We start from the raw sequence: 22,657 nt of genomic DNA on the forward strand, positions 1-22,657 counted from the left end.
AATTTACTACAACCATGTTTAACAACTGCTCTTTCCTTTGCATCACAAGATTATGTGAATTTCCTACCTCTAACTTCTGAAAAATCATATCTTTACTTTTCCTTTCCCTTATGACAACATTAAACAGTTGCCTTACTTCAGTGTATCCTACATTTACACACAAAATATTAGTTTCAAAACTATGATACACCAAGGTCTCCTCAAATAATTTCATCATCAATTCATCCAGTTGACTCCTACTTCCTAAATACACCATAAGATTCTCTATTTGCTTTGTATTAGCTTCATCAGTTTTCCTGAGAAAACTCTTTGTTCCATATTCATATGAATGGATCTCTTCCTTTCCAAACACTTCTTTGATCTCAGTAATTCCTTTGCCATCCTCCTTTTGCCTAATACTTTGGATATCATCTAACTGGACATCTTCCTTCACTTGACTGTAACTTTTCTCCTTATTCTTCATGTGATTGTGGGTAGTCATCTTTTCACCTGTTGATATGATAGTTTCCAATAACTTCTTGTTTTTCCCTAAACTTACATGACCCGCAAGCATACAACAATCATCAGTTTTAAAAATACAATACCTTTCATCCTCTTTTGATGCTTCAAGCACCAATCTTCCATCATAGATCTTCTGGATTTCAGTAGATCCTCTTTGTTGTGACTCCATTTCTTCGAGTCTCTCCTTCTCTAACAAATCAATATGAATTTGTTCAAGTTCCTTGAACTCGTTTATCAGCTTGCCACACCACCTCTGTTGCAATAGCTTCCACTTGACCCGTTTCTTCGTTCTCCATCTGTATCTTCGATCTTCATTTGTCTTTCTTTGTAGGCCCTCTGTTACTATATTTACTCCTCCTCTCATTACTGCCAGATTAATCTCTTGTTCTTCATTCTGCTGTCAGTTGCTATACTTCTGCAATCTAATGCCTTCCTCAAATTCACTCTCATGTAGCTGATCATCTCTTTTAAATTGTTGGTTTCTTCCATATTTATCCTACTAGATTAATACTCCTATTTCCTTCATGTCTCTAAGGATATAACTTTCTTGTTGCTCTTGATCTTCCATCTCACCTTCAAATAATCTCTGCTCAATTTCTCTAATTTCAGCATCATATTTATTAATGCTGTCTTTCGTACCTATAGTCACATCATTAACTGAAGAGTCTAAACATTTACTTAACTCTATAAATGTTTTAGACATTTCATCCTTATCATGCATGGTAACCATAATCTCTTCTTTATCAGGTTCTGAAAGTTTCGTTTCTCCTTCAGGTTCCTTGAGCAATCTTTCCAAGAACTCTAATTCCATGTGAAATCCTTCTAGCAATCCATCACAACTTTCATTCTCAACTTCATTCTTTTCCTGGAAATCCTCCTAAGTTATCCTGTTTTTTGCACTATCATATTGCAAAGTTCTTTCATCAATTTCATCGGACAAATTCATTTGCTTACCTTCTTAGAATACCACTATGGCAATTTCATTAGACTTCTGGTCCATATCAACTTCATTTGACTGTCTTACACCAAATAGAAATTTATTTATGAACTCTTTCTACTGTAATAAATCAACACCTTCATCCTCTAAAAGGAATTCTCCATCATACTTCACCTCAAGAGCTTCATTCTTGTTTGTGACAGTTTCACCAGACTATCCATCATCCTCTCCATATCCTGCAAACATACACAAACTATGAGAATTAAAATCACAAGGCTTCATTGCCTCATCTGCTTGCCTTGTCAACATATCTTCTAATTGTTCTAAACTATTCCAATAGTTCATGAGATCTTCAGATGACCTCTCATGATCCTCTTCACCCTTAAGTTCTCCTTGTTCTGGTCTACAAATGGAAACTTCCATTTCTGCTTCTGCTTCTCTGAAGTTTTCCATCAACCACTTTACCTGTCTTTGTTGTAGCCTTCTCTACAACTTAGGCCACTTCACTGGCTTCTTCTTTAAGACCCAACCTAGTCTTTGGTTCTCTTCTAGCAACATTACTAATGCATCGAGTTATTCTCTTATCTCAGCTATTTCCTTGTCAAGCTCTGCTTGACTCATCTATTTCCTACGGATTGTTTGAGCACCCTTCTCCTTCATCTTGTAGCCTTCTTTTGAACCTTCCATATGACGTTCCATAGCCATCTTCTCTTCTGTGTGAGCTCTACACCTACAACCAATCAACTTCCTTCTATGTTGATCTTCTCACCAAGCTTCTCCTCTGCCTAGTCTCCAAGTTCTCTTTCCTTAGAACTTGCACTGAGCAATCTTGCTCTCTCTCTGGTTGCTACACTCACTACTCTTAAGGACTCCTCTATCCCTGTCTATTCCAAGCCTCAGTTGGAATGAGGTTTTGCTACAATCTCTAAGAACTTCCAAGAGTTCTTCCTACAGTCTTACTATTGTAGTTTGGTGCCAAACTTTGCATTTATTCAACATGTTGTGAACTTTCGTACCTTTTTAGTCATAATCTTCACAAGCAAGGCATCCTTGCTCTGATACCACCTAATGGGGTTAAAATTGCACTCAGGCGATAACCCGCTTCATATACCAAACACTAATCAATACTCGTGGTTTGTGCCCACAACTTTTATCGGAAGCGTTCTCATTTGACGGGTTTCACAAAGAACCCGGCCAATCAGCAACCATTAGAATAGAATGAAACTTGACCAACAAGCGTTGACCCCACATCCTACACATATGAACGGACCTCAAATAAGAATTAATTCCATTCCATAAACTATCAGGTCTTCTCGAATTGTTAAATGATTCGCAGTTCTCTGCGCGATCACCGTTTGATCGATCCCGTGACGAATGACCAAGATCGTCAGATCTCAAATAGATTTAACCTCGCTATATAAAACCCCATCAGGTCTGAAATTCAAATTAACTTTTGCGCATGTTCGCACCCGATATCCATCCACTCTCGGATTCAACGGACGATCCGATCACCTTCAGACTTCAACTCAATTAAAATATGGCTCATAACCTCATCGGGTTCGTTTTTTGGAAACTGCTTATGGATTTTGAGGCCACTCGACAATCTGCTTACCGCCATTGAATACCACCTTCGCTACTTAATGCCATCGCGTATATGCCATAGATCGCCAATGTTAATCGTCGACCTATGAGATCTGACAACTCCTATGCATACTCCAATCAATTCCTCATTAACTTGGTTTCATTTGTGTTTGATGGTTTCTATGTTAAACCGCCTTCCTCTGCCATACTCTGATTCAACATCCATATAACAATTAACTATGATATCTTGGTATTTTTTGGATCGCCATCGATCCTACAGTGATCAAAGGACGACCAACATGCCTACAGATGGAATTTTAGTCCTCTACGCATATACATATAACAGAACTTCGAAAATGGCACAATACACAATTCCTCAATCTCTCTGTGTTCGCCGAAGTCCGCCTGGATACATATGTTATACATAATCACTAATGTAAACATAATTTATCATTTTATATTGAATTCACTCCATCCACATTCAGAATTAACTCTCTGTATATAACATATAAACACATAATTACATGTTTGAGGCTCTCTGTCCCTCTCTGGCCTGATTTTTCTAAGTAGAGCCTCTGTTTCTTCTAATCTGCCCGTAGGCTTACAATTCCCTCATGAATCCTCTCGAATCCTCTCGCTCTGTCCTTTTAGAAAATAAAGGAAATACAATATACTTAAGCTAACCATCTCCTCTACAATTGGGGATAGACTATACATTTAGAAATAAAATCCTATCCTAATATGAACAAACTAAACTACTTGGCTCGATCTCCACGCAGGGAGGATCAACTTGCCATCTATTCTCTCTTTTCCTTAGTATTTGGAAACAATATAACTACTTACATACTTTGCAATTTATAGAAAGTAAGTAACCAATTCTTCTTCAAAACTTTCGTTAGCCACAACATGTGACCACACCATCACATTGCTGGCTAGGCCTAGATGCTCCTGCATCATAGATCAATAGAAGTATCTAACATTTTCGTATTGTTGCACACTCATTGTTGATGATCATTTGTTACTTGTGAATACCATCACTGAAATTGTTTTTCACAAGTAAATGAAGGGACCCTTTACACGTAATTGTCCTTAATAGTTTCTTCAAGGATCCTTGCATATATCTTCTAAGGAAACATTTCTAGGATATTAACATGGTCCTCTAACCTAATTGAGGAGAAATTCATAATGTTGTTTAGTATTTCATAATGAATTTTCATCCTTTAAGGCATACTGATATTGGCATTACTTCATCGAACTAGAGATCATTAGCTCCAAATAAAATTTTTGACCCAAGTCTTAATACAAAATTTTCAACCAGGGCTATACTTGGTCATCACTTGAGAAGTGATCATAGTCTACAAGAATGTTGCCAAAATAATTTTAATCTCAAACAAAATCTATTAGAGAAATAATACATATCTTGCAATGCAAGAAAATTCCAGTAGACTTATTGAACTCAAGACACCTCTATTGGCCTTTGTCACTAACTAAGGCATCTCAAACTACTTTGGATCACCTCCTGAGTATAGGTATTTATATCTTTCGTTTGAGGTCTTTCGACCTAACTGTAGCAAACCTGAGGCACTTTTCGTACCTTCTCAAATAACCTCATCCTTTATCCTTATTTTAGATTTTCAGACTAGAGATTTTAATGTCTTAAACTGAGTTAGGTAACCTTAAAGTATGAATTGACATAGAATTTTCTTAAATAGTGAATCTCAGTCTTGAGAGGTAAACTTTATTTTGCAAATATCACCAGTAACTTTTGTTTAATCTTCTGAGGCATCTTAGTCTTTCTAAGATAACTCATTCTATCCAAGAGGATTACAATCTCAAATAAGTCTTCTAGAGATAATATCAAATAATTCTTAGATATATTAAACCTACTGACAATCAAATTTGAATTCTTTTGGCCTCTTTTCAGATTCTATTAGGCCCGTGGCTTAGCCTGAGATTCTTCGACCCTCCTAAGGTCTATTGGATTCCTACAACCAACCCTGAGACTTTTTTGGCTTGTACAAGATGGATTGAGGCCATTCAATCCCTTGTCACAGGCTTCAACCTTTTAACAAAATTTAGACTTGTGGTCTCAAATTTGTTCATAGAGGTAGCTTTTTCCAACCTTCTTCTAGGGCGTAGATAAAGAGACAAATCTTGGCCTCTTTTTGGATATACTCCTTCCTTCTCAGAAATAAACTAGGATTACTAGGGCTAGAACAAACCCTATAGGAACAAGCTAACTTCTTCAAGGTTTCTTGCATACCCTTACTCTGAAACCATGTTGTTTTTTCAAGGGTATTCTAAAATAATAATTACTTCTAATGATTTTATGTTTTTCATACTTTCATTCATCATTAGGTAATTACACAAAATACATCAAGAATAAAATTTATGAAAATAGAATAATAAAGTGATAGCTAAACAAAAGACACAAGCATTTACCTTGGGAAAACCCGCATAGGGAAAAACCGAACAACCTTTTTCTTAGAGAATTATTCAACTCAACAAGAGATACATCTAAATCTTTAAGTAAATAATATTAGTTAAATTGACCAACAAAATAATCTAGATAAAATCTGGTCTACCCTCACGGCATGTCATGAATTTTCCCAACAAACGCGGCCTGATTTGATTTGGTAGGGCCAAATTTCTTCTCTTGTGCTTATAAGAACTTAGACTTGTTACTCAGTAGTGCCCAAAAATTCCACACGTGAGAAACTGCAGAGAGAGAAGGATGTCACACATATGAGGTCGAATAAGAGAGAGAAAAACTTGGTCAATTGCTGGAGAACTTCGACCTTCTTCTTCTTTGTCTCCTTCATCTAGATGAGGAAAAAATATCTTCTTACGAGAGATCCAAATTATGCTTGAGGAGGAGGTTGAATGACACATATATAATGATCCTAGGAGGATGAAATGGTGTGTCCTTTCATTGGGGCTGACTTGAAGTCGACCTTACATTTTGGAGACAAAAATTCAATATTTGAAAATTCATAAATCCCTCTTTTTGAAATTGACATGAAGAACATACCTTGTATTTATTATTATATATATTTGGAGGACTAAAAATATTAATTATGAAGACTAACCATAACTACAAAAATTCAACACCCTAACCACTTAGCCACTAAAAAGAATAGCAACTCATCCCCTTTACATTAAAACCACCCCACTTAAATTTTGTTACAATATCATTTAAAAATATATAAAAAATAACCTTCCTTATTATTCTTTTACCATCTTAATTAAAAATATATATAATAACAAAATAGTATATTATTTCTTTTAAATTAATAATAACATATATTTTTTATTTTTCTCCTTTCCCATTAAAATATCCATTTTTGAAAATTTTTATTTATTATTTTATTATTATGTGTTTTCATTTGTCATTATCCTTTTTAATTTTTATACACAATATTGGTTATTAACTTATTATTAATGGCTGGATTGGTGCTTAATTTTCTTAACATTATAATATATTCTTTTATTAAGAAAAGTCAAGCACCAATAAGAAAACGTGAATTTGTATTAACATTTATAACATAACTTGACGTTCAAGTTTCCAACTAATCAGTTATATTATAAAACATCTTTTATATATAATAATCACGAAGACTTAAGACTTTAATTATGATTAATTTGATATTAATTATATATAATTTATTTATATTTATTATATATTTTGAAATTTGAATTATAATATTTTAATTACAGGTATATATTAAGTTAGATTTATCTAGCTGAGAAGGATCAAATTTCGGGATTCACTTTCTTTTTTAAGTACAAATTTTGAGGAAAGATTTACAACTCCAGAGATTCGATTTCTTTGGGTGCTTGATAGATTGAGACTTAAGATAGATCTAGGCCACTTTAAATTTTATAAATAAAGTGTAAAGTTAAAATGATATAATTTTTTGGTCAAAAAAGGCACTCTCCAACCCAATATGGTAGAGATGTTGTAATATTTCACATTTTGACTCATTAAAAATAAATAAAATCTCCAACCCATAGAGTTTCCCACTCAATTCTTAACCCGTGGTTCCTTTGTATTCTACTCTAATGTAGCCTACTTAAAGAGTAATATTTAAAAGCTAATAATTAAACCAGCCTAGATTCATATTAATTCCAAATCAATCTCTCTCTTAAGGTGCAAACCTTGTTTAGGGTGAAAATTAAAATGATATAGTTTTCATATTTAACTATATGATATATAAAAAATTATTATAGAAAATTTTAAAATATCACTCCCTAAAACACAAAAAAATACTTACAAATTTTGATTTTTCACCCACATTTACGTGGAGTCTTTCACCCTTTAAATAGACTATATTCCAGAGGAATACATGTGAGTACATAATATTTTACAATATGGCTGTCATACTAGGTTGTGGAGTCTTTCACCCTTTAAATAAACTATATTCCACATGAATACATGTGAGTACATAATCTTTTACAATATGGCTGCCATATTGGGTTGTGGAATGCCTCTTAGCACAACAAGTTTAAAAATTAAAAACATATGTTTGTCTTTAAAAAGGTATTTTTATTTTTATCTATTTTTTAATGAGGAGAATTGTTAAACCTACTAATCATAGAGGAGATCTTGGATGAGTGAGACTGCCAGTATACTCCTTAACTTAACCCAACTAGGTTGTGGTCTTTCACCCTTTAAATAGACTATATTCCACATGAATACATGTGAGTACATAATCTTTTACAATATGGCTGCCATATTGGGATGTGGAATGCCTCTTAGCACAATAAGTTTAAAAATTAAAAACATATGTTTGTCTTTAAAAAGGTATTTTTATTTTTATCTATTTTTTAATCAGGAGAATTGTTAAACCTACTACTTATCATAGAGGAGATCTTGGATGAGTGAGACTGCCAGTATACTCCTTAACTTAACCCAACTGCTAAAGAGACTCATTATATAGGTAAACCAATATTTGAGTGGGGCTTTAAATTGGTTGGCAAACACCTTTTGGTGCAAGATGTCCACTATTAGGTCTAGTTCTATGTTTTTTTTTCCTAATTATAAGTTGCAATGCAATGGAGATAAAGCATCTACACCTCTACAAGCTCAATCAATCAAATCCCTTAGTAAAGAAATTCCTTGTTTATAATATAGGTGATATTCTTGTTAGAAGTAATTTGATTATTAAATGTGCTTAAGGTTTTTAAATATACATTGTTGACAAAAAAATAAAATAAAAAAAATTAGTGTAAAAAATCTAGAACTTCAATTAAACATAACTTATATTATCTAAAATGTTTAGAAACATTTTAAACTCTACACATATTTAATAAGAGTGAGTATATTATTAATAGTGAGTGTAAAAAATATTTTTGGGAGAAATCATATATCAATTTTAATGTGGAAGTGTTTGGAACCACTTACTATGGTTCATCGTCAGGACATATATGGATAACTTGAGACAGAGAATTAATAAACCAGCATATATCCATCCTAAACATGGATCTAATATGAGCCGAGAGGGATCCAATTTCTTCAGGTGCAATTTTTTTTATGAGCCGATATTATTTAAATGTTTTGTATATTTTTTAGATTTTTTTTTACAAAGATGAATAAAATTTCAACTTTCATGACAAACGAACAACGTTACACATCATAGTGGGCTGTAGAATGATTCTCCAAGCTCAATTAGCCTCTTAGCTCAATAATAGAGATGCAACCATGAAACAACATTAAAATTGATATGTGATTTCATCGATTTTTTTTTTTTATGATAAATAATGAGTGTATTAGTTAAATAATAAAAAACATTAAAATTGATATGTGATTTCTTCGATTTTTTTTTATGATGATGATGATGATGATGATGATTAACGTCCAATGAGACCAAACTTTGGTCTATCGGACCTAAAGACACGAATTATTTTTTGTTTGATTTAAGATTTTATTCATATGCTCAAAAAGTTTGGAGAGAAGCCTCCGAGCTCACTATAATTTTGACACTGTAAAAGGCTAGGAAGGTCAGTATTCCAACAAAGATTATGGAACTGAGATCTAATGTGGTTGTATGGGGGCGCTCTAAGAGGAAGTTGAGGAAGTGGTTTTCATCTTCGATGTTCATATTCTCACAGAGATGGTAGATCCTTTCCATCCATGGTGTTTTAGGAACTGCCCAACTACCCGTTTCACTATGGAGCTCATGAGAGTTCGTTCTAATCTTGACTATATTAATTTTCTTCTTTGAGCTAGTTAAAACATAGAGATACTTTTAATCTTCTAGGGTGGGGTTGATGACCTCCTTATAATATCTTAATTTTCTTTTAGTTGCTAAATCTTTCTCACACCACATTTTTTCTTTGAACTTAAAGGTAACAATATTTTTAATATTATTAATGTTTTGCAATGCAACATTCTCATTGATCTCCCAAAGGTTTAACCATATACCAACCTGGTTTGAGCCTTAACTAGTTTTGGCTGGAATTTAAAGCTAGCTTAGGAAGTCTATGGTCTCCTATGTTATTGAGCTTGTGCTTGTACAATAGGAGCCTAGTCATAGCTGCCTCTCGATACGGGAGAGGCCCATTTCTATAAAGAGAATAAGATAGGGTGTATTGCTTATATATATATATATATATATATATATATATATATATATATATATATATATATATATGAGTTGATATAATAATGTTAGGAGATGTTGATATTTTGAATACTTGCATGTCTTTTTGGTAAACCAAAGTTTAAGCATGTTTTAGTAAACCAAAGGTTTAAAAAATAAATGGAGGAAAAAATATGATGGCAAAATGAGTATAAATAGTGAGATTAAACACACACACACACATATATATATTAAAAATGTAATAAAGGAAAAATATAATGAGTGCTAAGTGGACTATTCAAAAATCATGAGATATTAGTCAGTTATGAATACCTCTCATGGAAATGGTCATAGATGGATGACTTACTTAATGTAGTGAATCCCAAAAAATGATATCTAATATAATGCACTGCAAAACCCCCAATACTTAAGTGAAAATATTTATTTATTTATTTTTAAATTTGAAATATGTATAAAAAATTTAATAAAAATATATATTAGAAAAAAAAAAAAATTAATATATTTTGATAGTAATTTTATTAATTTTATTTATATTTAATTTATAATCCTCTCAAAATTTGTTAAGTTTGAAAGTGAATTTAATAAAATCTTAATTAATATTAAATTTCAAAATAAACTTAATAAAATCTTAATTAATATTAGGTTTCAAAATTAACTCAATAAAATCTTGATTAATATTGATTAATACAATATTTTATACGTGAAAATAATTAAAAAAAAAATTCTTATTAGATCTCATATTATTCTGATAAAAAAAATAGTGACCAATATTGAAAGTGATTGGCAAAGACTATTCTATAAGATGGTTTCTGACCATTTATTGCATTTGTACAAGGAAATAAAAACCTCCCCAGTTTCTCACACAAAAAAGTATTATGATAATAATAATATAAACTCTAATTTAATAAAGTCACCGCTGACCACCCGAACATTCATGCAACGTTTTATTAATGTTTATTATGACCGTCTCGCTGGATATGGATGTCAGTCGGTTGGAAGTATTTCGAAATCCGCTTTCACTGGATTTCCAATGGATTTGATTCTTTTTCACCTTTGATTTCATTGTTTTTCTTTGGTTTATTATTCATTATTTCTGGTGGAGTTGATAGTATTTGGAATTTTTTAAAGTTAGGATAAGTTATCATTAAAGATTTTAGTTTGATTGGTTTGATTTGTAGTAATGTGGGATTACTGATGTGAGATTTAGTGTTGAGAGATATGTTAAAAAATGATTGGATTGTAAAAGTTGAAAAACATGGAACTATTGGTTTTATAGATTATTTTTAGACCGGTGGATCTTAAAATATCATTTTATTTATTGTAATTTATATATTAGTATACAAGCAATAAGAATGCAAGTTTCACCATTAACTCTAGTTTCTAGAATTTTAGTGTTTGGAATCCATTTACAAGTAGTCATACCTGTGTTCAAATCTCTTGAAGCTTCACCCATACACCCATAGTGTAGAAAAATACAAACAATTAAAAAACAAATCCCATCACCATCTCTTATCTCTTGATATTATTAATATAACACTAACCAAAAAAATCTTTTAAAAATACCCCTTCTCAAAAAAACTCATATGCATACCAAGATCATCTTTTTGAATTCGTAAGAGACCTGACATTATTGAATTAGTCAGAGGCATGACATCAGCCGAAAAAAATTATAAATTTATTATTATTAATAACAAGATAACGTGCCATTTAAAACGTTTTATTATAATCATTTGAATTATTCAATTTTTTGTTTTTTGGGTGACGGTGAAGATAGGGAAATCGATAGCAGCTCATCTCTGACATTTTCCTTGACTGGTCTATTTCCTGCTATAAATTTGAGAGCTCTGAGAGTCCAGACCTGACTGGCCTTAGCATTGATAATGGCCTCACGAAATATGAGGGTAGAGATGCATTGCGCTTTTAGTGTTATATCGCTCCTGATGGGTCTTTATTTTGGCCATGCGAGAGCTCAACTGAGCGAGACTTTCTACAACGAGACGTGCCCAAATCTGGAAACCATAGTTACGCAAACAGTCACAGCTCAATTTCAGTCGAATTTTCCTACAGGCCCTGCAACTCTGAGGCTCTTCTTTCATGATTGCTTTGTTCGGGTAAACAAAAATGGAGTTCATGTAAACAATATACGTGCAATGCTTCCTAGGAATTATTTAATTTTATGGTTTTGTTGTCATCTTTGCAGGATGTGATGCATCGGTCCTTATTGACAGTACTTCCACCAACACAGCTGAGAAAGATGCCACGGAGAACTTGACGCTCAACCCGGCTGGAACTAACACTGTTGTCGCCGCAAAGGCCGCTGTGGAGGCAGTCTGTCCCAACCTGGTCTCTTGTGCAGATATTTTAGCATTGGTTACCAGAGATGTTGTTGGGTTGGTAAGTTTATGTCAGCCATTTTTATAGGCAGATATTTTAGCGTTGGGTACTAGAAAATGTTATTGTGGTGGTAAGTTTAATATTAGTCTCAGATTTCGAAAATATTTTGGAATCTAGTTATATTAATTAATTAAATATTTCATAATATTTTCAAAATCTGCAATTCAATAATAACAATCTATATCCAACAAATTTATCTGACCTAGCAGTTTAAAAAATCAAATCTTTTAAGACGTAAATCTTTTGAATGCAAAATTCGAAAAAAATTATGCACTCTGAAAGATTTAATTAGGTTAAGAAATTTCAACCTTCTTAAATAAATCTATGCTGATTTTTAATAATATTATTTGTGTAATTTTCTCTCTCACACACACATATATTTATTAAAATCATAATATTTTTTTTTTAAATCATATGATGATGATGATGGTTAACATCTGAGACCAAATAATGGTCTATCGGACATAAAGAAACAAATTATCTACAAATTATCTATTTTGATTTAAGATTTTATTTCTATGCTCAAAAAGCTTGGAGAGAAGCCTCCCGAGCTCACTATAATTTTGACATTGTAAAAGGCTAGGAAGGTCAGTATTGTAACAAAGATTGTGAAACTGAGATCTAATGTGGTTATACGTGGGGCACTCTAAGAGGAAGTGGTTTTCATCCTCGATGTTCCTATTCTCACATATATGGCAGATCCTTTCCGTCCATGGCATTTTAGGAACTGCCCAATGACCTGTTTCACTATGGAGCTCATGAGAATTCGTTCTAATCTTCGCTATATTAATTTTCTTCTTTGAGCTAGTTAAAATAGAGAGATACTTTTGATCTTCTAGGGTGGGGTTGATGACCTTCTTATAATAACTTAATTTTCTTTTAGCCACTAAGTCTTTCTCACACCACATTTTTTCTTTGAACTTAGAAGTAACAATATCTTTAATGTTATTTATGTTTTGCAATGCATCATTTTCGTTGATCTCCGGCCCTTGTGTCATTATGCCACCCTCGATTGAGCCTTAGGTGGTTATGGCTAGAATTTAAAAATAGCTTAGGAAGTCTATAATAATAATAATAGAATCATTATTATTAAAATATTATTATTGTAATTTATTATTATATTAATAGCTATAGTATTATTAACATTAATATTTTACTAATATATTACATCAATACCAATTTAATAATATTATTATAATTATGATCCTAATAATATTAATATTATTATATAATATATTTTATTAATAGTTTTAATGGTAGTTTATTATCCCCCCTCATTCAATTTATGGTCAAATCCATATAATTTGGGTTTGATAATAAAAAAATTGCAAATTTTCTATAGTATAATTAAATATTATTATTTTCTAACAATAATTTAATTTATTTATATTCAATATGATTGGTGGGTGTCTTATTATACCTGTTGCGAGGCATGGTATTTGTATTACGTATTGAGTTTTTCTTTTGACTATCTATTAATTTGTCTTTGACCAAAAATTTATGTAGTCATAGTTTAGTATTGGAATTCATTTTTTGTTATTTTTTTATTATTATTTAAATTTATTTATTTGTAAGGTGATTGGTTGAGATCTTCTTCTTCTTCTTCTTCTTTTTTTCCATGGAAAAATGCGTAATTTAATTAATGAAAACAAAATTACATGTTGCATTGGCTCATAAACATAACATCATCTTGTCAAAGATCGATGATAATTAGAAACATACAAAAAAAATAAGATAATGTACATTATGGGAAAAAGCTAAGCTTTTATCCCCTTCTTTTTCTTGACCCTTCGCCATTCCCCTTGGGACAATACCGAAGAGACAAGTGCAAGTTGATTCCCTAAATCCATTTTGGCATTGTCCTTGAATTAGTTTGAATTAGTGGATCAGTGAATACGCTTGTTCCCACCGATGTCCCCCTCTTCAGGAGTCACGTCTGATTACACCAGGTGATTTCGAGTTAGAGTTGGGTCTTGTGGGGTTCCCCTTTGTGTTTTTGGTTCCATTGATGTTTGGTTATTACCCTTTGGTGATGGTTCATCCTTAGGTTCACCCTCCTCCTCTTCGGGTTCCAATGGGGGATATTGCGAGCCTTTGTGTTGTTTCCCAAGACTCTTCCTTCTTCAAGTGTATTTTTTAGTTTCTAGGCACGAATTGTGTAGATTCCATGTTTGCCTACAAATCCTACACTTGAAAGTTGTGTTCTCATAATCTAAAATATGTTTCCACATCCTCTTGTTGTTAATTAGGTGAATGTTGTCTGGTAGGCCTTTGCTGAGGTCTACTTCTACACATATAAGTGCAAAAGTGTAGACCCTTTCCTCCACTCATTGGGTATCAGTCTTCATGAACTGCCCAACACTGCTACCAATGCTTTCTAGGACCCTGTCGTCCCATAAATTTAGGGGAAGATTGTGCATCCGAACCCAAACTGGAATTCTGGAGACAACCATGGTATTTGCATCAAAATCAGGAAACCAAGGAGTAGTGAAAAGGCCAGTCGAACCCCAGAACCATGGTTCTTTTGTGAAGGATTGTGTCTCTAGCCTCAGGTGTTGGGAACTTTACAATAAAGAAACCTTTTGAGCAGAGATGTGTTTCACAATCTAATGACCAATTAGTTAAAATCCAATGGAAAAGTTCTACTAGTTTTGCCCAGAAGCAATTGAAACAACATATAATGGCTTGGGAATCGAAATAGGCGCAATGCTTGTTTGTTTCTGGCATGTCTATGTTTAGTTCTAGGGTGTAGCTCAGTTGCTCCACTATGTATGGGCTTGGAGCATTTCCTACCTGTTTGGTTGGTTCTATGGTTGCCTTTTTCCCTTGGAGTATGTTGTTGAATGATGGTCCCCCATTTGCGTGCTTCTATTTTGTTCCCGTGCCTTTTGTTGTGTTTCATCCCACACCCCCATCTGCATTTTTGGTTTTACTGGGCGTTGCTGCTCCTCCCTTGAGCCTCAAGTTGAGGGTTATGGTGGAATTTGGTAGGATATGATATTCCAACACGAGCTAGTTATCCTGCAATATTATGCCCCTGTATAACAGATTTTGCATACTCACAGGATATCTAGTTTTTTGTGTGATGTATTGTTTCAAGAGCATCACAATGTCTGTTGTGTTTACCCAAATTAATAACGAACTCCCAACAGGGGTCTTTATGAAAATATTAATATAGGGGTCACTTACTAGTTGCTTGGAACCGATATCTTCCTTATTACTGTGGGGTTGTACTACTTCGGATGTTTCTTTCTTCCCCATGCTCAATTTGTTCTAGATGAAGTGGCAGGATTGGATAGAGTGTGCCCCTGTGGAGCTAGTTCGCAGGGCATTTGCTAGTCCAGACTTGGTATGGCACAACATAGTGCGGAAATCCCTACTTTGTAGTCATTCCCTCTTTGTTTCCACATAGAACTGAGTACCCCTCAATACTAGTTTCCCCTTCGGCACAATGTCAACGAGCAGTTGTGTGGGTTCTAGAAGCCCCTTTGTCCTCGAAAAAACAGTAAATAGGATGTTCAATAGTGCAAGGCATAAGGACTTGAGGACAGATGGACCGCAGCTACATAATGGCATATTTCACAGAAAATGCCTAGAGAGTAGGTCATATGGTGCCCCGCAGCCCAAAATCGCTTAAGAGTAATGGCCTTCGCCGCCCATAGTGACGCTTGTCCCAACCACTCCCCAGCCGCCCACTGTGGAGCCCGACCCAGCTGTTAGTAGAGAGAACAGGGAAATGAAAGTGATCACACCAGGAGGAGAAAAGCGACATCAATGAAGAAGAGTGGAGGAGCGAGGGCCTTAGAGCAAAGAGTCACTGTTTGTGAGTCCCTTGTGAACCCACATCTAGATATACAACAGTTCTTTGGAGACATAAAAACTTTTTGGATCCACTAGAAAAAAGATGCCTATAACCCTTGTTTTCCATTCATGATTGTCGATGAGCAGAAACTGGTTTGATGTCCCAAACTTGCACCTCCCCACAGAGAAACCCTAATGCTCAGGGCATCCATTATTATTCTTATTCTATATATATATATATATATATATATATTTGTTCGATTAGTTGAGATCTTATTATGGGTTGTTTTCGTAATTTCCATTTCTATTACTTACTATTTCTTTTTCCAATTAACTTTTTTATTTTTTATTTTTTTTCCTTTTTCTATTATTTCCATTGAATTATAGTTTATTATATTAAAAACATATTTTAATGAATTTAATATTAATACAAATTAAAACATATATATAATATAAATATATATGTTAAAACGTATATATGTTAATATAAACAATATTATTTAATAATATTTCTTAATTTTTGGTGATAACATTCTACAATACAATATTTTATTTGTTGTTTTATTTTTCCATGAAATCTTCATGTCTTTATTGTTTTTAAGTCTAATTAAGCTATATTATTAATTTGTTTTTTACCAAAAATTTATGTCACTTATCTATAATTTATGGAGTTGTCTTTAGTGTGACTTTTTGGGGTTTCCGATGTCAGAATCCTGTGGAAAAACTTGGGGTGAAATCTTGATTTCTGTTATTTAAACTAGTTTTTGACTCTATATATGGATTCAACACCCTGAAAAAATTGTAGGGCACTTCTATTGTGAAGGGGTTACCCATCAAACTTGTGATTTCAATGAATTCCTACAGGATTTTAGAGAAATTAGATGGGAAAAATCCACTAGAAAAGCTTCCAAAAAGTCGCACTAAAGACAACTCGATAATTTATGAATTCAAATTTTGTTTTTTTTACTATTATTTAAACTTATTTATTTGTAAGGTTATTAGTTGAGGTCTTATTATGGGTGTCGTTTAGTAATTTCCAATTTTCTATTAGTTACTAATTTTTTTTTTTTTTTTTTTTTTTTAGTTTTATTTATTTTTATTTAATCCTTTGATTTTCTTTTTTCCATTTTCATGAATTATAGTTTCTTTTCCATTTTTTCGATTTAAAATTATAAATTTTAAAGAGGAAAAAATAGTTAATTTTTTTTTTTTTTTTTTTAGTTTTATAAGAAAAAATGATTTATATTTTTTTTCTCTATTTTCAATACCAATTATATATATATATATATATATATATATATATATATATATATATATCTTGCTGGTTAATTTTTAATTTTATCTTGTTTTCTTCCCTTCACCTTTCGATAATTTTATTTCTACCCGAGAAACAACTATACAATAAAACTTCCATTTCAATTAATATAATTAAATTAGTAAAAAACAATTAGTTTTGAGAATCTTGTGAGATTTATTTCCTAATTTTATTAAGAAAATTTTATTGCTATATAGTTACTAAGTTTTAGGATCTCATGAACCTTTTTTCCCTAATTTTGTTGAATTTTTGTTTTATTTACCCATAGTTTTTATAATATCAAGAATTCAAGAAATTGATCTTCTTGAATTCAAGAAGGTATTTTTTTTCTCCTCATTTTGTGTGTGTATATGTTCTTGCTGGATAAAGGATTTGAAACTGGAGCTCTTCATTTCATTTTAGGGGATTCAAATTCTACGATGTAGAGGTTGGGGTACGCGATCTAAATTAATTTCATTTTAGGGGGTTCAAATTCTATGATGTAGAGGTTGGGATATCAGATCCAAATCAATTTCATTTTAGGGGGTTCAAATTCTATGATGTAGAGGTTGGGATATCAGATCCAAATTAATTCGACCAGTGGGGGGTATTATGATCTCATTTTAAAGTTCCAGATTCAGCTTCAAGTCCTTCAAAACTAGACATTTCTTAGGAGTTTAGTCTTAAATTTATCATATGTTTCAATTGGTTTGTTAAAGTTGTTTTACATTATTTCCTCAAACAAAAAATAGAAGATTGGTCTTAGTGTCCATGTAAAAAGTAAATATGTGAATTTTCTTAAAGCTTTTAATCTAGTGCAACTTTATTCCTAGTTTTATTCAAAGTGAATGTGTCAAATTCAACCAATTTAATACTAAATCATAAATGATAGAAAAATGTATAATATTTGAAAATTGTTAATGATATATTTTATTTATTTTAAAATTTAATTTTTTTTAATGAATTTTTTTTGATGATTTGAAATGTTTTAAGAACTAAGTATTTTTATTAGAAACTAAGTGTTTTGATATATCTAATTTACATAAATGTGCTAGTTATAATTTAATTGTTAAATTAATAGTAAAACAATTGTTATGCTGTATTATTCAAAATTTTTTTTTTTTTTTTTTTTTTTTTTTTTTTTTTTTTTTTCACATGTGGTTCACGGATACCCATGGTCAATGGGCAGCCGCTACGTCCACGAAATAACTGGGCGCTCGACCCCGAAGGGGAGCACACCCCTCGGCCTATACTGACCTGACCCCAAGAGCTTTCGGGATTTGACCCTGTGACCTCCCGATTGGCGAGGCACTGTTTTGACCGATTGAGCTAACTCTTGGGGCTCTTTTATTCAAAAATATTAATTTAATTGTCTTTACAATTTAATTTAAAAATTAATTTAATACTATATCACAAATTATAGATCATCCCAACTCTATTTTTCTCTGCAAAAGAAACAATCAGGAATCCATTTGAGATATAATAAACACAATTGCATTCAACTCTATATTAATCATGTACAATGTCCATGAACTTTGTAGGAGACAAATGGTTGCGCAAAACAAGTTTCTTGCAATTGACATCTCATTAAGTTGAAACTAAGATTTTCCATATCAATTTGAATGAAGCACTACCAAAGAAATAAAGTTATGCCCAAATGCATCATTTTAGCAAAACATTTTCACTTTCATTTCTATTTTTTTATGAATACTTTAATTGATCAGCTCACAATCAGCTATATTTAAACTAAGCTACGGGTACTAGTTACTACGTAGCATTTGTTCTGTAATGATAGCAAGTGTAATGTTCCTTATATTATTTTGTAATGTTTCATATCATGTGACTATATAGTGGTGGTTATATAATTAGTTTAATTTTATGCAAAACATAGTATAATAATAGTAACAGTAATTTGGAAAAAAAAAAATCAAATTCTAACATTACTTAATGCATATGTGATATTTCTTTTTCTTGTTATTTAAATTAACATTCTTAAAAAAAGGTTTCCAAACCCCCTTCAAATATTTTTTGAATGAAAAAATATTAAATTAAATTCTCATATCAATTATATAAATGACTTTTTTTTTTTTTTTTTTTTTTTTTTTTTTTTTTTTTTTTTATAAATTTTTTTAATTAAATTTAAGTTTTAACATTGTTATATAAGATAAATGTAAATTTTCAAAGTATAACAAAAATATATATATTTTTTAAATCCAAATATTTTATATTCTCGTTATCACTTTCTATATTTTATTCTGTCAATATAAAGAAATTCCAACATGAATAATGTACATATAAGTTTCTACTTTATTATTACATAATAAGTATTTGAGAATATAAACATGAATAATAACATACTGATTTATAAAAACAATAAAGTTAAATAATATATATGTAAACCTTTATTTTGTAGGATAATATGTTTATTAATAAAATATTAGCTTAACTAATTCATTTTCAAACCATAGGCATATAAATTAGGTTTTCTTCCCCTTGATGTACATATAAAATCTTTGTATAACATATATAAATAAATTAAATTTCACTTCACATGCTTCTTTATATGCCCTATTACATATTAACTTCTTCTTTAACACTTTGATATCTTTCTTTTAAACATGTGTATTCCTTTCACACAACAAATCTAAAAATTAAAAATACTTATAAAACTAAGTAATTATATTAAATATTTTCCATTATATTAAATGTATCACCTATATTAGAACCAAGCAGCAAAGGACTAGCTAGTCTAGTAGCTACAATGTAGCACTTGTTATAAAAACATTTATGATAACATTATTATTAATTAAAAAGTACAAAAGTATTATGGTGATATTATTAATATATATTATTATAATAATACTACTATAATATAATGATGGTGATGTTGTTTAACCTCTACTAAGATCAAAAGAGTCCATGAGATCTGAAGATAGTAAGAGATTAATTAAGATTTTTTAATATTTTATTTCTATGGTAAAAAAGAACCAAGGGAAATGTTTTTAGATCACTATAGTTTTGTTGACTTACCAAGTCAAGAAGGTTGGTAGTGCGAAAACGATTTTGAAAATCACGATGAATGTGAGTTAGAGTTGGACACTCTCAGAGAAAATGCTTTTCATCTTCAACCCTCTTAGTATTACAAAGGTGAGAGACTCTTTGATCCCATGGTGTTTTGGGAATTGACCAATGGCCCATTTCACTTTGAAACTCATGAGAATTAGCACTTATCTTGCAATATTCATTCTCTTCTTAGCACTGGTCAAGACAGAATCATAATTTTAGTTATGAAGTTGGGGTTGATCAACTCTTTATAGTACCTTAGCTTCCTTTTTTCCCATCATTTTATCATTTTTAAATGTAGTCTTATTGGACAACATCTCATTCATACTACATTGGGTTGTATAACACCTCCCAACACAAAGATTAATCAAAAAATTATGATGCAAGAGATGGAATGCACTTTCTTTTTGTTGCATGATCAACTCTTCATTGAGCTTGAGCTCTTGTTCAATAACTTAAACGCACTTGAGCCAGAGGCGATCTGGGATCGGTGACCTCTCGGGAAGTCCTAGTTACCGGGTGCAAGCGCCGGAAATGATGATTGACCCTATGTGATTCATTTCACTAGTTTCAATCCCACTTCTTCACCCCTGTGAGCATTACTCATGCAATGAATGCTAAGTGGACTATTCAAAAATGATGAAAAATTAATCACTTACGACTACCTCTCATGGAAATGGTCAAGTTAAAAATAATTAATATTATTTTGATATTAATGGAGAAAATAGTTACGTTGTTGTAACTTTCTCCCTAGTTTAGGATTAGTTCCTATAGTTATGGGGTTTGGGTGCAACTTCCTATTTCCTAGTATTGTATTTATTGATGTAATTTTTTCATTGATGATGAATAGAGTGAACGAGAGTGATCTCTCTGTTTTGGTGAGTGTAGTCTCCAGGTGCAGGCCACACCTGAGAGCTACACCTCTTTCTTTTCAATTCTGTTCACATTTTATCTTGGTATCAGAGCTCAGCTTGAGTGAGCCTGATCTTTTGTCACCTGTGTGGCTGGAATAGCCTGTGTGGCTTGAAGTGCCTTTGTGGTTGTGTGTACACGAGAGCTCTGTGCTCGATTGAACAGGTGGACTGCAGAACACCTGGCTCGGACTCGGAATTTTTTTATTTTATTTTTTTTCTTAGTGGAAAGGCCGATTAGCGCGGATTTTGCGCTGACAGTCGCGCCAAGAGAGGAATTAGCGTGGATTTTGAGGGATAGATCGCGCCAAAACGCCAGAAAGCCCGATTAGCACGGGATTTTACCGGGAAAGTCGCGCCAATTAAAATACTCTAAGCGATTTTGAATTAGCGCGGATTTTTCACTCGGGGTAGCACCAAGGGGATCTGCGAATAGCGTGAACTTCATTTGGCGGTTTGCAAACGGTGCAGATCGCCAGAGTTGTAGATCCGTCCGGGAGAGACAGATCGGGAAAGCGCCAGAGGAGATGTGCGGGAAACCTCGACTTCGTTTGGCCATCTGCAGGGAGAGCAAGATCGGCGAAGTGGCAGATCAATCTGGGAGAGGTGGATCAGATCAATTGTGATCAGATCATTGTTTCGGCTGTGTTAAAAACGCCAAATTTTCTCATTGGAGCGGGAGTTCCAGACACTGTAGATCGGTGGCAGAGGTGATAGATCCATCTATCAGGTATTGTTTTTGTTGTTGTTAAGTAGACTCACAATGAGTAATACGATGGAATCTTACCTTAATGAATCTGGTAAACTCAAGGGGTCTAACTTCACGAATTGGAAGTTTAAGATCCAGACCTTGCTCGAAGGTGCGAATGCTTGGACTATAGTGACAGGCGATGAGCAGAAGCTGACTGCAACCACACAGAAGGAAGACTGGGAAAAACGAGAAAACAAGGCCAAAGTCCTGTTGAAAATGTCTGTGAAAGACAATGTCATTGCACACATCAGAGACTGTAAAACGTCTGCAGAGATTTGGACGAAGATCAAGAATTTGTATGAAACCCAGAATGCAAACAGAGTTTTGGCTTTGAAAAGCAAGCTATTTTCAATGAGGATGGACGAAAGGGAGTCTGCTACTGCATTTGTTGCGCGAATTAAGGATGTTAAAGACGGATTGGGGGCCATTGGAGTGACGGTGGCTGATGAAGATCTTGTTGCAATTACAATGAATGGGATGTGTGATGATTTCCAAACCTTCATCACTGCAGTCTCGGCAAGGGAGAAAACAACCACGTTTGATGATCTCACTGCGATCTTGCAGCAAGAGGAAGAGCGACGGCAGAATCTGAATCTGAACCCCCAAAGTGACGATCTTTTGCTGGTGGCAAAGCGACGACTATCTAAAGGGAAGCAGTCACAGCAGCAATCAGTCCAGAAAGGAGGAACAACACATAAAAATCACTGTCATAAAGGTATGCTTGCAAATCATTCTGAAAAGAAATGCTTTTATTGTGGAAAGAAGGGTCATATATAGAGAGATTGTTATTATAAGAAGCAGGCTGATGAGGCGAGGAGGAGA

The 22,657-nt window shown here is 32.8% G+C and overlaps 1 protein-coding gene across 1 annotated transcript; it reads left to right on the forward strand.

Moving 5' to 3' along the window:
- Positions 1-11,501: 11,501 nt before the first annotated feature.
- Positions 11,502-21,798, forward strand: LOC149173731 (peroxidase 31-like). Its single transcript, XM_089426811.1, has 3 exons — positions 11,502-11,688; positions 11,822-12,015; positions 21,556-21,798. The coding sequence occupies exons 1-3, from the start codon at positions 11,502-11,504 to the stop codon at positions 21,796-21,798; spliced, it is 624 nt and encodes a 207-aa protein (XP_089282937.1).
- The last annotated feature ends 859 nt before the right edge of the window (positions 21,799-22,657 follow it).

This window comes from Pinus tabuliformis, chromosome 4_2 (assembly GCF_031772625.1).
Source record: "Pinus tabuliformis cultivar Carrire ecotype Pingquan chromosome 4_2, CPIR1, whole genome shotgun sequence".
Lineage (NCBI taxonomy): Eukaryota > Viridiplantae > Streptophyta > Pinopsida > Pinales > Pinaceae > Pinus > Pinus tabuliformis.